General features: G+C 33.4%; 2 protein-coding genes across 3 annotated transcripts; both read left to right on the forward strand.

The window, feature by feature from the left end:
• The first annotated feature begins 3,559 nt into the window (after positions 1 to 3,559).
• Positions 3,560 to 5,281, forward strand: LOC111204504. The gene is made up of 4 exons (XM_022699446.2): positions 3,560 to 3,757; positions 3,835 to 3,925; positions 4,449 to 4,838; positions 4,963 to 5,281. The coding sequence occupies exons 1-4, from the start codon at positions 3,651 to 3,653 to the stop codon at positions 5,092 to 5,094; spliced, it is 720 nt and encodes a 239-aa protein (XP_022555167.1). The 5' UTR covers positions 3,560 to 3,650; the 3' UTR covers positions 5,095 to 5,281.
• An 8,667-nt stretch (positions 5,282 to 13,948) lies between these two features.
• Positions 13,949 to 17,350, forward strand: LOC111204505 (zinc finger protein CONSTANS-LIKE 9-like). 2 transcript variants are annotated; one of them, XM_022699447.2, is made up of 5 exons: positions 13,949 to 14,181; positions 15,552 to 16,038; positions 16,284 to 16,460; positions 16,529 to 16,800; positions 16,885 to 17,350. In XM_022699447.2, exons 2-5 carry the CDS (start codon positions 15,577 to 15,579, stop codon positions 17,012 to 17,014), a joined length of 1,041 nt encoding a protein of 346 aa, XP_022555168.1. In that variant the 5' UTR covers positions 13,949 to 14,181; positions 15,552 to 15,576; the 3' UTR covers positions 17,015 to 17,350. The 2 variants fall into 2 exon arrangements, with proteins under 2 accessions (XP_022555168.1, XP_022555169.1); XM_022699448.2 differs by having other exon boundaries at positions 14,012 to 14,181; positions 15,555 to 16,038.

A 17,350-nucleotide genomic window follows, 5' to 3' on the forward strand; every position in this document is an offset into this window, starting at 1 on the left:
TCAGAGGCTAGCATTATGGACTGCATCGCAAGATGTAGAACAGAGTTGGCTAAATTGAAAAGGACTGAAAATCTCAATTCCAAAACCAAGATCGACCAACTGAAAATGGACCTGGAAAAGGAGATGGCTAAGCAGTTTCCGAGTGTTCAGATGATGAGGACTTTAAAATATAACCTCCCAGTGGCTCTGAATGAAGAAGAAAGATTCTGGAGGCAACGTAGCAGGGTGGAATGGCTCAGAGAAGGTGATAGAAATACTGCTTTCTTCCACAATACAATACGAGGAAGAAGACTCAAGAACAAAGTCTTAATGCTAAGAGACTTATCTGGACATGAACACTACTCTGAGGGTTCTAAAGGCAACATAGCAGTGGAGTTCTACAGAGACCTCTTTATGAGCACCAACCCGAATGATATGGAAGCCTTGTTCTCAGGTTTCCCGGTTAAGGTCACTGCAACTATGAACGAGCTGCTAACAAGACCAGTGACTCCAGAAGATATCAGAAAAGCTGCCTTTGGAGTGAAAGGGAGCAGCGCCCCTGGAGAAGATGGACTAACAGGCTGCTTCTACCAACAGTATTGGCACATAGTTAGTCCTAGAATCGTCCAAGCAGTGCAGCGCTTCTTCCTTACATCAGTGATGTCGGATGGATGGAACCACACGCAGATGAGATACCAAAGGTCCCCAATACAGCTGAACTGAAAGATATGAGACCTATTAGTCTATGTTCTGTTCAGTATAAAATCATCTCGAGAATTATTTGCGACAGATTGAAACAAGTCCTTCCAGACATTGTCTCTGATACACAAGGAGCCTTTGTTGCAGGTAGATTAATCACAAACAACATCATTGTGGCCCACGAGATGGTTCATGGCCTAAGAACGAACAAGAAGGTTGGGGAAACTTCAATGACCATTAAAACTGATATGTCCAAGGCTTATGACAGGGTAGAGTGGAACTTTGTGGAGATTTTACTAGAGAAAATGGGCTTTGCAAGAGCTTGGATCATATAGGTTATGTCGTGTATCAACTCGGTTACTTATGCTGTCCTTCTCAACGGCTGCTCACATGGCTTCATTAGACCGGAGAGAGGTCTGAGGCAGGGAGACCCCCTCTCTCCTTTCCTGTTCATACTCTGTGCGGAGGCTCTAGTCAATGTCCTTAATCAAGCGGAAGCTCAGGAGAAGCTCCACAGTATTAAGTTGGCGTCAAAGTGTCCTCCAGTTCATCATCTGTTGTTTGCTAATGAGCGCTTACTAATGTGTGAAGCCACAGTCTTGGAGAGTGAAGAGATCAAGAGTTGCTTAAAACTGTATGGAGAAGCCTCTGGTCAAGTGATCAACACATCAAAGTCGCCTATTATTTTTGGTGCGGAGATCAGCGATCAGACAAAGGTTGACATAAAATAATCTTTAGGCATAGCTCAAGAAGGCGGAGAGGACTCCTACCTTGGGTTACCAGAATGCTTTAAAGGGTCAAAGAAAGACTTACTCAACTTCATTAAGGAGAAGTTGGAAGGAAGGTTGCAGGGCTGGTATGTAAAGACGTTATCTATGGGCGCCAAGAAAATACTAATCAAATATGTCGCTCTTGCTTTACCTATATATGCTATGTCTGTTTTCCAACTCCCTAAGGATCTATGTGCTAGACTCACAAGTGCCATAGTGGAGTATTGGTGGAGTAGTGGGGACGAGAAGAGGAAGATACCTTGGGTCGTTTGGCAACGGCTTTGCAAGCCAAAAGATTAAGGAGGAATGGGCTTTCATAATATTGGTCGTTTCAACCAAGCCTTGCTTGGCAAGCAAGCCTGGAGGATATGGAGTCGACCTGAGTCCCTGGTGGCAAGGGTTCTACAGCGGTACGGGTATGAGACCTTCTTTTGCTTGGCGCAGCATCATTCATGGTTGGGAATTATTGAAGAAAGGTCTGTGTAGACACATTGGCAATGGAACCCAATCAAATGTATGGGCGGAGAACTGGATTGTTGACGTTGTTCTGCGCCCCCTACGTACCGTGCTGATAGTGACGTTAACTTGCCGCTGAAGGTATCAGACTTACTTCTTAATGGCACTACAAATTGGAACAGATACATGGTTTCTGATACCTTTTCTCCGGAGGATGCTGAGCGTATTATGCTCATGAAACAGATCTGTCTAAAGAGGACTCTATCAGATGGAGCTTCACAAAGGATGGTACTTATAGCACCCGCAGTGGTTATCAGTTCACAGATGCCTTGCTGGAATTCCAGAGTCAGCATAATCAAGCTCTGCCACCGATTGAGAAAAAACTATGGAGTAACATATGGAAAATCAAAGCTCCTCCCAAGATCAAGCATTTCATATGGAGGTCTTTAGCCGGTGCTCTAGCAGTTAAAGAAAGGCTTCAAACCCGAGGAATCCCAATTGATGCTACGTGCCTCGGCTGTGGTGCTGCTAGCGAGTCCATATGCCATGTACTGTTCCACTGTGACAAATCTCGCCAAACTTGGAAATTGTCAAATGTCCCTCTCCCTCCTGCAGGATTTTCAAGGAACTCAGTATTTCTGAATATGCTTCACCTCATCTCTGTCATGAACAACAACAGACTAGAGCAGAAGATCCGTCAGGCTATACCTTGGCTCCTATGGCAGATGGAAGGATAGGAACTCTCATACTTTCAAAGCCATTGTAGTACCACCAAGGCAAATAGTTACTTTGGCCTTTGATGAAGCAGAGATTTGGATCGCAGCTAACTCTCTTCAGGCTGAAACAGAACAGGTTTCAAGTGCCAAAGCTTGGAGTAAACCGCCAGTGGGTGCTTTCAAATGCAACTTGGGGACCTCCTGGATTAATGCGCAAAGCAAATGTGGTGTGTCGTGGATCCTCAGAGACTCACAAGGCAATACTATCTCACATAGCAGGAGATCGTACTCCGCAGTAAGGTCCAAACATGAAGCTAGTTTAAGAGCATTATTTTGGGCCATTGAGAGCATGAAAAACATGAGGCAGAATAACATTATCTTTGAAGTTTTGTTATTTTCAAGACCTTCTCCAAACCTCAACTGGATCGTTGCCCAGATAAACGCCCTGCTGGAACATATTGAGTTCTGGAGACTGGACCATGTTGTGGAGGAACGCAATGAGGCTGCTAACCTGATTGCAAAGTCGGTTACAACAGGGCGCAAGTACCACTCTTACATTGCATCCCAAGACCCGGCTTGGCTCCAATCTTTGCTCATACTTGAAGGTCAAAGCCAATAAGATCAAGGCTTTGGTTATTACCGAGAGTATGTAGCAGCTGATCTCTATGGTTCTGTAATCAACCTTTTCCTACATTTCTCTTTATGATGTCTAGTGGCATCTTTTATTTTGGTCTCTTTTCTGCTTTGGTGCTGGTTTTTCCTTATGGTATCTGCTTATGGAACCAAAAACCAAAATGTTATGTTTATTTTCAGTGTTAAAAAAATAAATAAAACTCAAATGTCAGTTTTATCAAAATTGAGAAGGAGAGGGTTTATAACCGCAAAAAGGAGAAAATAGGGACTTCAACGCAAAAAAAGAAAAACACAGGGACTAATCCAAAAAGAGAAAGAATAGCTGCGTCTTGCGCTATAAGCTAAAAGAGCTTGTTCGATCCTCAAAGCTTACGTCTAAACTCTCTCGACGACGGCGATGAAAGTAGCGGAGAAGATTGTTTTCCTCTGGAATGACTCCGACGGATTCGCGGCGACCATCGCCGATGCGCTGAACCCTAATCCAACCTCCTCTCTTCGTAAACTGTAAATTAGATTCCTCCCTTCCTCTATTCCCCCCATCTGTCTTTTCCCGCCTCACTAACATTGTAATCCTTCCGCAGAGAAGAGCAGATCCAGCTTCCGTTGGTTAATTACGGAATCGAAGACGGCGGGAGTGTCGCCCACTTCGTCGATGAAGATGGAGCTTATCAGGTTTCAATTGCTTCTTCCGTGCGGGATGACCTGTTTAATATGAGAACTGGAAGTTAGTTATTGATCCATAGTTAAGCTGAAGATTGTATGATTGATTCTTGGTGATTCGTGTTCGTTTCTCGCTTCACTAGTTGATGACTTGGTTGATTGTAATTACCCTAAACTTATGGCGAAATGTGAAAGAATCTAAGTTTAGAGGTGTGTTGATAATGGCGAGTGGAAGCTCAATTAAAAATGCCTTTTCATTAGTCTTTCTGGTACCTAACTTTATGTTGTGGGGCTACCGAATAAGCTTGATCAGGGTTTATGTTTTAGTGACGATGAACTAGCCTCTTGTATCGTTTGTTCATCATCATCACTGTTATAATTGTATTGCAAGACTTTATTCTTGTTTCCATCTCGAATGTGCATGGTATGTGACCGTAGATAGGAGTCCCTCCGTGGACTAATAATAGCTGAATGCTTTATGAAAATTATGATTATTTATAGTATTAGCTTTATGATTATTTCTTTTTTCTTTTAGGTCTCTGTTTTTCTTCTGCGGAGCTATGAGCCTCCTGCGCTAGTGTGTGCAATGAACGAACTGCTTGACATGATTACAAGGGAAGCTTCGATTCTACCCACGATTGCGGCTCCTTTTTTGGTGGCGGCATCTAAGCTTAAGTTCAATAACAAATCCCTTGAAGCAAGCAGCAGAAAAGCTAGTCTTCGTTACGTTCAAGTTGGTCCAGAAACAGAGGCCACCAGGCTGTTTGCTACTCGCGTCGAGAAACCACCACCGTTGATGCAGATCCTTCATGAGCCTTTGTCATGCTTGCTTCATCTAGCTCGTGTCAAATGCTTGCCTACCTCCATTCTCATAGGGCAGAGAAGTAGTAGCGTATCTCATAAAGCACTAAACGAAGAGCTTCAGGTAATTTTTTCTATTTGTATATATCCATCCACTCAGAACACTGTAAATATTTATAGGACTGAAAATCTATCAACAATTCTTGAGAGATGGTGGATTTCAACTGAATGTGTGATTGTCATCACAGGTGATCCATGAAACAGGGGAGCTTGTGGCTAGTTGGACCGGACTGTGTTTTGCAAGAGACGGAATCAAGTGGAACGCATCAAAGACATCAAAAGAAGAGGAAGAAAGTCCATGGCGAGCTCTTTACGGATAATCTTTCTCAGGTCAGGTCATTTTTCATGACCCAACACTACTGCTACAGTATGGGCTTGGACCTTTGCACGTAATTTCCAGTATTGTTGTAGCTCTTTGTTAAGACTCTTTTGCTCAGCTGAGTCAAAAACCATGTCACTATGCTTTCCTCTTAGGATTTCTATAAGAAACGAAGAGTTTTTTTTTTTTTCCAGCAAATCTTAAAACTTTAACATTAAGCATTTAGTGATTCTGATTAAAAAAGTTAGGTGAAGTTATGGATGGCAGCTTCGCTTTGCCTTGTTCAAAGAAGCTCTATTTATCATCATGCTTTAGTGTTCACGTTTAGGTGAAGGTTTATTTTGATCTGTTTACCCACTTCTTCTATTTTAGATTGGTTCTGGTAATTATCCTTTTAGTCTTCCCGTGTGTGGGACTTTGCCTCTTCGTTCTTGGAGCTTTAGGTTCCGGAGGTTTGAAGAACTTGTCGGACTTTGTAATCCAAAAACGAATCCCACCTATGTAATATTTTGTTAATATAATCAGTGTTTAAAAAAGTTAGGTTGTGTCAACTCATGAGATATTCTCCTTATTAATGATTGGGATTGGTGGGAGAGGCATATATAACTGAGAAAAATGTGGTGTGAAGTTTAGAAAAGACACTCATCCATCCCCTGTATATTAAAAAAGAAACATTACAACATTTTTTTGTAACCACGTGTCATCACCACAATCATTCTTAAAATCCTTAGAAAAATATGTTGGTCCATGAAAATATATAATAAACTTTTTATTAAACTAATCATAAATTCATTATTAATGTTCTTCACTGTTCCTTAAATTAAAATAACAGAATTACCATATGTGGCTAAAGTATATATGACAATTAATGATTTTGAATAATAAAGATTTGTAAAAATTAGTCTATTCTCTATCATTTTTTAAAATTTTTAACCTATTAAAATAAATTAAACAACCACATTAACTATATAATAAAAAATTAGATTTTTTGTATATGTTATATTTTGAATTTTTAAAAACAACTATAAATGACTAAGATTGTTAAAAATCTCACATTGAATTTTTCTGATCCATGGTTTAATTTTTTTGCTATAACAAGATATAAATTATTACAAAATTATATAATAAGAAGTCTCATTTAATAAATATTAATATTGTTAAATATAAATTATGTACCATATAAAAATACTTATGTATTTTAATTTCGAAATCTGCTTTGATTTTTTTTGATAAAAATTTTGAACAAATATTGACAACCTAATATTTAGTTTTAAAACTTTTCATAATGTTTTACAAATTATAAATGACTAAAACTATTAAACAACCTACAAAATCAATTTGTTATCAGTGATTCAAATTTTTTGTTATAAAAAAATACAAATTTTCAAAAAACAATATGAGTATAAAATATTATTTAACATATATCAATAGTAAAAATGTACTATATATCTATGTTAATATCATTAAAATTTAATTTTATATCATATAAAATAGAAAAATGTTTGTTTGAATTAATAAATTTTATTTATGTGTTTGCACTAATTTAATCATATACGTAATAGTTACTGAATTTTTATTATCAATATATATGCATTATTTAATAATATGTAAAAACATATAATAAGTAAAACTAATTTCTATATAATATTTATGCTGCGCAAAGCGCGGATCTTAATCTAGTGTATATTAAAAGAGAAGCATTAAAACATTTTAGATAGTCATGTGTCATCACCACAATGAGTTTTAGAATCCTTGGAGAATTAGTTTGATCCACCTAAATATATAATAAGTTTTTTATTAAATTAACAATATTTTTTATTAAATTAACAATAAATTCATTATTAATGTTTTTCATTCTTTCCTTAAATAAAAATTACGGAATTGCCTAATGTAGCTAAAGTATATATGAAAATTAATGATTTTGATAATAAATATTTGATAAAAATTAGTGTATTCTTAATCATATTTGTTTAATTTCAAATTAATAAAATAAATTAAACAATTACATTAACCATATAATAAATTGAGTTATTTACATCCTAGGGCAGTTTCAAGTTTTTTTATTACAAGATTGAGCAGTTATTGCTCCTAAGGTAGTTTTTTACAACTACCAGCTAACTAAGTTTATTCTTGCAACTAAATGGGTCCCACAATTCTTAATCTCATTTTTCTTCTCTTTTTCTAACAGATAAATAATTCTAAAAGTAACAAAATGAAGAAGTTGATAGATCGTAATCTGAACAAGATGTTGAAGAACAAAATGAAAAATTCTGAGAAATCCCAAGAGAAAATCTGAAAAACAAAATGAAGAATACGATCTCTTCATATCTGCCGCCGAAAACAAAATGAAGAACACGATTGTGGTTCCTCTGTTTCTTCGCCATGAATCACGACCAAGCTTCTTCTTCCACACCGTGCTATGCAACTCATCTGCCTCGCGTTGTGACAGTAATAAAAAAAAAAGAAGCAAAATTTACTTTTTTTGTTGTAGAAACAGAGTAATTTTGAGCTTGAAATAGTGTTTTATACGATATTTCTACAGGTTTAAAAGTATAATAAGCAAGTAAAATGAAAAAAACTGATGATTCAGGTGAGGATAATGGCTGGCGGTTATATAGAGAAATTGCAGAAAATCCTAATTGATTTTGGGGAAGATGAAGTTAAAATTACGAAAATGCCACTCATTAAAAAACATGAAAAAAATGATTCATATGTACATGATATGTTGTACATACAATTACACTATCCACATGTACAACAATCCGTATGTACACTATTTTGAAATATTACAAGTAGCTCAACAATAAATTCAATTAGACATTTACGAATTTGTAACATAGATTTACAAGTTTCAACATTGTATGTTCATATGTACACAAAATTAATGTCACATGAGAATTCAAAACAAAGTCTAAATTGTTTTGATTATGTAAATTTTGATTTTTTCAGACAGAGTTGGAGATATACATCATTTTCGTCTTAAATTTTGATTCATTCAGATAAAGTAAACAAACTCCATGTTGCATTTTTGTTGTTATGTACATCATGTTCATGTACACAAGTATATTGAGTACACGTGGATTTTAGTTCATTCAGTGGATTTGTCACTTATCACTGACTGGATCTATTTTTGTGATTCACATTCGAGGTATGCGTGTACACGTCAAAGGTGTACACTGTTAATGTATAACAGTGTACACTATTTTGAAATATTATAAGTAGCTCAATAATAAATTCAATTAGACATTTACGAATTTGTAACATAGATTTACAAGTTTCAATATTGTATGTCAAAGGTGTACACTGTTAATGTCCACATGAAGTTTATGTACATATGTACACTGGTAATGTCCACATGGATCATTCGAAGATGTGGTGCAACGATATGTGGTGTCATTATACACATATAGATTGATTGAAAATACCAAAATATGTGGTGTCATTATGCACATATAGATGGACTGACTGTTGCTTACTAAAAAAGCCAAAATAAATATATACATGTGTACATGTTAATTAAATGTACACATGTACAGTTTGAATGCAATGTACACACAATTTTTTTTCACAAAATAAGAAAGAACTGTTTCTCCAACAAGAGGAATGTATCATATGTCCATTCTGATTTTTTTTTGTCCTTATATATGTATACATGTAAATTTATGTACAATGTGATTTTGAAAATGTACATTGTGATTTTGTATACCCATGTCGTGTACACTACCACATTTGTTGGACACATATACGCCATAAACCTTTAATTTACACATGTACACTAACGAATGTACACAACTTTACAACATGTTAAACATGTAACATGTGTCTAAAACATATGTGTACATGTAAATAACCGTTAAAAGATAATATGTATATTGTACACGTATGCACTTGTTGATTTTGTACATTCATGTTGTGTACATATTATTAAAGAAATGTACATTTGCATAATGTGAAATATATTTTTGAGAGTTGTTGTAATATTACTGATGTGGGATAAGTTTAATCCTTTAGTAGTTGTAGTACATAAGGTGTCAATCCAAACTCTAGGGGATTTCAAGCACTAAGAATACATGTCATTTGGCTCAATCTAAATGCAATCAATTGGTTGTTTGTTTGTAACAGGTGACAATATGAAACAAGACAGTAACTGAAAGATTTATATAATATGACAAAGCAGAACCCATTGGTGGTAGATAAATGATACAAGGTAACTAGTTCCAAATCAAGGTGTACAACTTCAGACAATCTTAATACATAAAACTATGCAAAATCACAATACATCGATTACCAAAAATAAATGTTGATTTTCTCCAAAAAAAAATGCAATTTTGTATATATGGTTTGGAATTGGAATGTACAAATGCAACATGATTATACACATTACATTTCAGAATATCAGGAAACACAAAAGATGAAAGTGGTGTACATAATATATTGGTGATTTTAATGGTTTTCACAAACATCAACATGTACACTTAATTAATAAACATGTACACTTAGAATGTACATATGTACACATCTCTACGTGTAAGCGATTTTTAAAAATAATTAATTCATTAATGGCATAATCGTAATTATGTCATCTTCTTCCCAAGTTCTTTAGGGTTACGAATTTTGCAGAAATTGAGGATTTTTAGCTCATTGGCATCTTGGACGGAGGAGCTGAGGACAGAGAGGAGGAGGAGAATTGGAGCTCTCGGACTGTAACTCGTTTTTGACCCGTCAACTACAAACACCAAAAGAATCAATTTTTCTTTAGCTTTCATCATCTAGGGTTTCACAGTTCTTGAATCCAGAACTCAAATTCATCAATGTTCGTGTCTTCGACAACAATTTACTCTTACTTTTCTTGGGTTTTCTTCCCTGCAAATTGTACCCCTCTTAGTATTGTTCGCTGCCATTTCGCCTAATCGAACGCCGCCATTGGGTTGTCGATTAGTGACATAGATGTGAAGCTACTTGAAAAAATAAAAAACATCTCGTATGAGATTTAAAAAGAGAGAATTTCAGAGTAAAATCAAAAAGGGAGAGAGAAATATGCTAGAGCCCACGTGCTTTTTAAAAGTTTAGTTGGTTAACTTTATGGTTAGTTAGCTTATTTAATTAGTATATAGGTAGAAAGTGGGTTTTGGTTAAAAAAAACTGCTCTAGTAGTAAGAACTGTCCCATAATGTTATTGAAAACTTAAAATTGTGCTATGGTGTAATATTTTCTAATAAATTTTAGATTTTTCTTTATATGTTATAATTTGATTTTTTCAAAACGACTATAAATTAATAAAACTGTTAAAATTCTCACATTCAAATATTTGTGATCTACGATTTAAATTTTTTGTTATGATAAAATACGAATAATTACAATTTTTTTTTGTTATGATAAGTGTAAAAGATATATATATATATATATATATATATATGTATATTAAAATTAAACTATATACCATACCAAATATATAAATATTTTAATTTTGAAATTTACTTTGAAGAAATATTTTTGGTAAAACCTATTGACAACTAAATATTTAAATTTTAAACTTAGCCTTGAATTTTTTAATAATTTATAAATTACTAAAACTATTAATCACACAATGAAAATTTTGTTATCTGTGATTTAAAGTTTTTGTTATAAAAATATACAAAAATATATATATGAGTAGAAAGCTTCATTTAATATATATATATATATATATTAATTTCATTTAAATTTAATTATATACCATATAAAATAGAAAAAGTGATTGTTTGGATTAATGAAATTTATTTATGTGGCCACATCAATTTAATTATATATGTAATAGTTATTGATTTTTTAATTATTTAATAGTATATATTATTATTTTATAAATATGTAAAAGAACATATAGCATATAAAAAATAATATATATAATGTTCGTTTGCGCGGATCTTAACTTAGTGGAATAGTATAATAACTACTAAGTTAGTTAATGTTATCTTAAAGGAAAATTAAGTGAGTGCCGTCAGTTCTAAGGCGGTGGTTTTATATTGAAGAAAGGAATACGATGTTTTTGTACGATAGTTCGGATCTTTTTTTCAACTCACATTTCAGCATCACATTCATTTTTTTTTTCAAATCTTTCAGTGAGGTTTATCTTCTTTTTTTCTGCTTTTTATCGATGATTAGTATTTTTCACTTGTGTGTTTCAAGCTGATAATTATCCAATTAAGGTTCATGATTTATTCCTAGCGATAACTCACTATTTTATCATTCGTTTTGATTAAACACTAACCTCAAAGCTTGGCCAAGGTTACCTCCTGTTTAGTTTCTTTAAGGCTCCGTTATTGAAGATAAAGCGAACCATTATTGAAGATATTTAAGCAATGAAAACATAAAGTTAGGTAATTGTCCAGGCTATATAGAAAATAATACTAGTTTCAAAGTGTGATTAAAATTTCAACACTTCTTTAACTTTTTTTGTATTTAATATTTTAAAAGTTGTAGATTAAATTCATCACTAAAAATCATATTTTATTGCATGTCCACGTTTTTTTGGTGAAAAATGTCCACGTTTTGCTTTGTTTATTTTGTTTCTTTACATCCTTGAAACTTTTGTTGTTACACTCGTAATAATTTCATTACTATTTTAAATAATATCTTTCTGGTCTCATCATCGTCATTCGTCACACATCCCTTATATATTAATTGAGAAACATTTGAAAAGATATAACTTCAATTTTGTAATAATTAAAAATACTTCTTGCTTATGTGTCAATCAATTAGGTAGTTAATTAGTCCTACGTGTCAGCCTCACATTGAAATTGAAAAACATGTTGGTCCAATTCGATTTTTATATCTCAATAGAAAAATTTAATACCAACTATATGATATCATATGATATTAACTAACGCAAGGTGACTAATTATTATATATTATTTCCTTAAATAAAATCTACGGATTTACCTAATGTGATTATGATATATATAGTAATTAATGATTTTAAATAATGAAGATTTGCTAATAATTTGTATGCTTTCTATCATTTTTGTTTAATTCTTTACTATTAAAATAAATTACCCAATTACATTAATCATATATTAAAAATTTAGATTTTTTTTTGTATATGTTGTATTTTAAATTTTTCAAAACGAGTATAAATCACTAAAACTGTTAAAAGTCTCACATAAACTTTTTTGATCAATGTTTAATTTTTTTCTATAATAAGATACAATGATAATAAAATCATATAAATAAATAATTTTATTTTAATAGGTGTTTATCTTAATATATAAATACTTCATATCGTTTAAATATAAAAGAAATACCCTATGATAGCACTAAAAAAGTTCATGTCACAAATATAGATTCTAAGGATAAAAATGACCAAATGTTTAATTAAAGAGGTAAATATACACTTATACCCGTAGGGTTAACTAATCCAAACTTAAGGGTTTAGAGTTAAGGGGTGGTGATTTGGGATTGAGATTTAAAATATTATAAAATAAAAATTAAATATTAAAAATTTGAAAATAAATATTTTAAAAATAGTTCAAAAAGTATTTTCGAATTACCAAAAAAAAATTTGAAAAACAAATTTGAAAAAAACAAAATTTATAAAAAAGTTCGAATTTGAAAACATATAATCTAAAAATATTAAAAAAATTATTTTTTTATATTTTTATATATATATAGGGTATTAGGGTCATTTTACCTATTAAATGAAATATTTTGGTTATTTTCCTCCTAAATTTAATTATATATCATATACGATAGATAAGATTGATTGTTTTCATTTATTTATTTTAAAATGATTGCGAATAAACAAGAGCGGTCATTTGATTTATATGTGCAAGCCAATTTATTACATAATAGTAACTGATTTCTTAGTTATTTAATATATAATTATTATTTTATTATTTCATAATATACAGAAAAATATAAAATAAGTATTTATTCTGCACAAGGCGCAGATTTTAACCTAAGTATGTATCTCTTTAATAATTTTGAATCTTAAACATTTTCTAAATCTCATGCCAAAATAAAAGAATAAAATAAGAATAAAATCAAAAATCAATATTTATATCGAGCAATAACCAAAACGACACAAAAATGAGAAAAATATCGAAGATAGATAGGATTGGCACATGAACGTAAATTTCTCATAACCATAATTAACTTTTAAATTGTTAAATCATGATATAAAACCGAGTTGAAATAGTTTCATTGTAACCAAATAGTAGGCATGAGATTCTTCGGCCTAAACGTTAGGTTTATATGCGATAAATAATTTTTTGACCTAAAATATTTTTAAAAATGAGACCAGTTCATTAGTAAACAAATTATGTAATTAACAAAAAAAGTTTTAAAAAATTGTTTAAGAGCCAAATATATTAAATCGAACAATAAAATTATTTTTTTTCATACGATATTTCTTAGATAATTTTCATATAAATTTACCTTGCACAAGGCGCATGTCTTATCCTAGTACGTATCTAATTTGGCAGATATTTTTTTGATTTTCCCATCGAAAATATCTTCTATTTTTCTAACCAAAAGATATTTTATTATACGCCCACCGAAAAAGGAAAGAGAGATATTTTGGTTTTTTGTAAGCAAATAAAAGATATTTATCAAAATGGTGAGTGAGCAAAGGCAAAAACAATAGTATATCAGAAAATAGCGTCTCTGATTCGTCTAAAAGCATCGAAAAAGCGAACGCTTGAGAATCCATTATGGCAGAAAATAGCCACTTGTTACATTCCTAGTCGCGAGTACATTGTTTTCAGCACTCGCAGTAGTACCAGAAAACATTAACCCAATTAGATATCTGTGGGGTCCATGAGCTTTCACTATAAATACAACAGGGACCCACCGTACCCTACACCAAACTTTTTTGCATTTTTTGTAATAAAAATTAGGCACTTTTTGATGAATTGTCAGAAGCAGCCTACATGTCCCTTTGCGGAACACCCACCCATTCTCTATCCATTCATTTTTCTAACTGAAGAGAGAAAGAGAGAAGCTGAAGAAATTGAGGAAGAATCGGCTCTGTTTCCAAGGATCTGTGTGTGTTTGTCTTGAAAGTTTCAGGATTCAACTTGAGAAGATAGTTCAGAAGATCTTGTCTTATACGGTGAGTTCTTTTCCTCCTCTCTCTCTCTGTCTTTTTAGGGTTTTTGCAGTGTTCTTATTTTGATGTTAGCGTTTTATCACTGTTTCTGTGTGAAGGGTTGATCCCTCTGTTGTCTATATGTGTTGTGTTGAAATTGGATCTTCGATCTCTTCGTGTTTTCTTTTGATTATTGGATTTTTAAGCTTTGTTCGTATGAGGATGATGATTGTGATGATAAAAAACTTTAATTCTTTTTTTATTGAACTATAAATAAGTGAAAAAAAGATATGTAGATTTACTGATCTTCTGGGGTTTTTAACTTGAAGAGTTTGATTATTACTCCCTCCCTTTTCTTATATAAGGAGTTTTATAGAAATTTTTATGTTTCAAATTATATGAAGTTTTTGGTTTTCTATGTAAAATTTATTAAGACTTAATGTTATACGACCAATGATAATATTTTTTTTTTGACCAATGTTATATGACCAATGATAAAATTTATAAACACTTAATGTTATATGATCAATGATAAAATTTATAAACACTTAATGTTATATGATGAATGATAAAATTTATTAACACTTAATGTTATATGACCAATGATAATATTATTTTTTTTTGTAAAAAAAGAGTTTGATTATTTTCTTTGGGTTTTGGTCTCTGGCTATTGATATGAAATCTCTGACTACTGATTAGTGTTAATAGCAATCTCATGATTTTGATCCAAAAAAGAAAAGAAATCTCATGATTATGCTTGTCCTTTGATTATTAATTCTCAACCTGTTTATAGACAGATCACAAACCTATATTCAGACCTTGGTTCAAAATGGCGCATGGCGAGGTGAGGCGATGAGTGTCTCGCTTCTCGCCTTGCGCCATGGCGACACAAAGCGAGCGCTTTGTGTGTGAAGGCAAAAACTATAGTGCAAAAATATAGGTATAGATAGAATACAAGTTTAGAACCAAAGTGCAAAACAGAGTACTTATTAGTGAACAAAAAGATCAGGAGAAATATCAAACATCAAAGTCGTCAAATAGAGAGAAGAACAATAGCACATGGAACCCTAACTTTAAACTTAGGTTACGGTATATAAGACTAACTTAGGGTTTGAAAAGAGCTTTTATGTGACGCTAAAGATGTGTTACAAATCTAACTCGGTTTAGCAGTTTAAATTTGGCAAACCAATTCGGTTTGACTTAAAATCAATTAAGGCGTTGCTTTAGGAGCCTTAGGTTTAGTAAGACCTCGTCTAGCGCCATGGCGCCAAAAGCGAGCGCTTTTTTAAACCAAGATTCATACATTCCATCTATGTCTTCTTTTCAAGGCTTTGCTATTATAAACCAAGTCTCTTTGTCCTTTATCTAATTAAAGAATACTTTTATTTTTACAGCAGAAATTAAAATCTGGTAAAGAAGATGGGTTACATGTGTGACTTCTGTGGTGACCAAAGATCAATGGTGTACTGCCGATCAGATTCAGCTTGTCTCTGCCTCTCCTGTGACCGGAGTGTTCATTCAGCTAACGCATTATCCAAACGACATTCTCGTACACTTGTCTGCGAGAGATGTAATGCACAGCCTGCCGCAGTTAGGTGTGTTGAAGAAAGAGTCTCACTCTGTCAAAACTGTGATTGGTCAGGCCACAACAACAACTCTACTTCTTCAAATGATCACAAGAGGCAAACTATAAGCTGCTACTCTGGTTGCCCTTCAAGCTCAGAGCTCGCCTCTATCTGGTCTTTTTGCTCGGACTTAGCCGGAGAATCCGCTTGTGAACAAGAAATGGGTATGATGAATATAGACGATGATGGTCAGACCAAACAAAACTGTAATGAAACCAGTTCTGCAGCACAAGCAACAAATGCATCATTTGCTAAGGTTAGCTCAACTAGAAAAGACCATGGCCATTGTGTCAGAGGTCCCCGGCTCAAATTACCTCTGAGAAAAAAACTAATTAATATTACATGTTGTTGTTTCGGATCCAGGGGATTACAAGCTTTGGCCCCCAACCTCATGATATATATTAAAAAAAAAAAAATTATCTTCTAGAAATGTTAAGCAACATCAATGGATTATCATGTTTCTTTTAACTAAACCCTTCAAGTTCTTGTTATGGTTTGAAGGATGTTGGAGTGTGTGAAGGTGACTTTTATGGGAACTTGGGTGTGGATGAAGTTGACTTGGCTCTTGATAACTACGAAGAGCTCTTTGGAACAGCCTTTAACACCTCGGTACATCTCTTTGGACAAGGTGGAGTCGATAGTCTTTTCCAGAAACATCACCAAGCAGCTCCACCTGAGGTACATTTTCAATTAGACAAAGAGATTGCATCTTTGTGTGATTCTAATGATGATCTTTGTTAATCCAGGGAGGGAATCTGGTGCAGCCAGCTGAGAGTAATGATGACTCGTTCATGAGTTCTAAAACGGAGCCAATCATTTGCTACACGTCTAAGCCAGCACATTCAAACATATCTTTCTCTGGAGTCACAGGAGAAAGCAGTGCTGGAGATTTTCAAGAATGTGGTGCATCATCTTCCGTGCAGCTCACGGGTGAGCCACCATGGCATCCTCAAACATCACAGTCAGTAACCCGTAATAACGCGGTTATGCGTTACAAGGAAAAGAAGAAGGCTCGCAAGTACGTTATAACCTTTATTCAATACATGCATCAGTGAAGTAAGTTCAGTGTTTTCTAAAATGAGAGATTGTGGTTTTTGTTTAGGTTTGATAAGAGAGTGAGGTATGCTTCTCGGAAAGCAAGAGCTGATGTGAGAAGGCGTGTAAAGGGGAGATTTGTTAAAGCTGGTGAGGCTTATGACTACGACCCACTCACCCCAACCAGAAGCTATTGAGTGGATTCTTCTCCTTGAGAGGTAAACAATGTTAGATAAAACATGGCGGAAAATCGAAACAAGAAAGGTTTTTGACTTATGGAGAGAGAGTTCTCAAGTCAGAAACAGGACTGGTCTCTGGTTTGAGAAGTTACTAAGCTGGTGATTAGTGTAAGCAATCATTCATTCTTGGGATTTAATCGGTTTTTTTTTTCCCTCAAAAGCTTCAATTTCCATGAGTTTTGTTCTCTTGGTAGTTAAAAAGTCAGGGAGATTTAGGGTAAGATTACAAATATGATTGTACTTTCTTTCAATTTGTATGTATGCTCATAAATGATCTCTCTGTTATTTGCTCTA

The sequence above is a fragment of the Brassica napus genome, chromosome C3 (genome assembly GCF_020379485.1).
Source record: "Brassica napus cultivar Da-Ae chromosome C3, Da-Ae, whole genome shotgun sequence".
NCBI classification, from domain to species: domain Eukaryota; kingdom Viridiplantae; phylum Streptophyta; class Magnoliopsida; order Brassicales; family Brassicaceae; genus Brassica; species Brassica napus.

What these genes read in the sequence shown, in the direction of transcription:
- LOC111204504 (XM_022699446.2), top strand. Translation starts at nt 3,651, where the DNA reads ATGAAAGTAGCGGAGAAGATTGTTTTCCTCTGGAATGACTCCGACGGA. An exon ending in ATGAAGATGGAGCTTATCAG is followed by an intron (nt 3,926 to 4,448) that starts GTTTCAATTGCT and finishes TTTTTCTTTTAG; the next exon opens with GTCTCTGTTTTTCTTCTGCG. An exon ending in CACTAAACGAAGAGCTTCAG is followed by an intron (nt 4,839 to 4,962) that starts GTAATTTTTTCT and finishes TTGTCATCACAG; the next exon opens with GTGATCCATGAAACAGGGGA.
- LOC111204505 (XM_022699447.2), top strand. Translation starts at nt 15,577, where the DNA reads ATGGGTTACATGTGTGACTTCTGTGGTGACCAAAGATCAATGGTGTAC. An exon ending in CAAATGCATCATTTGCTAAG is followed by an intron (nt 16,039 to 16,283) that starts GTTAGCTCAACT and finishes TATGGTTTGAAG; the next exon opens with GATGTTGGAGTGTGTGAAGG. An exon ending in ACCAAGCAGCTCCACCTGAG is followed by an intron (nt 16,461 to 16,528) that starts GTACATTTTCAA and finishes TTGTTAATCCAG; the next exon opens with GGAGGGAATCTGGTGCAGCC.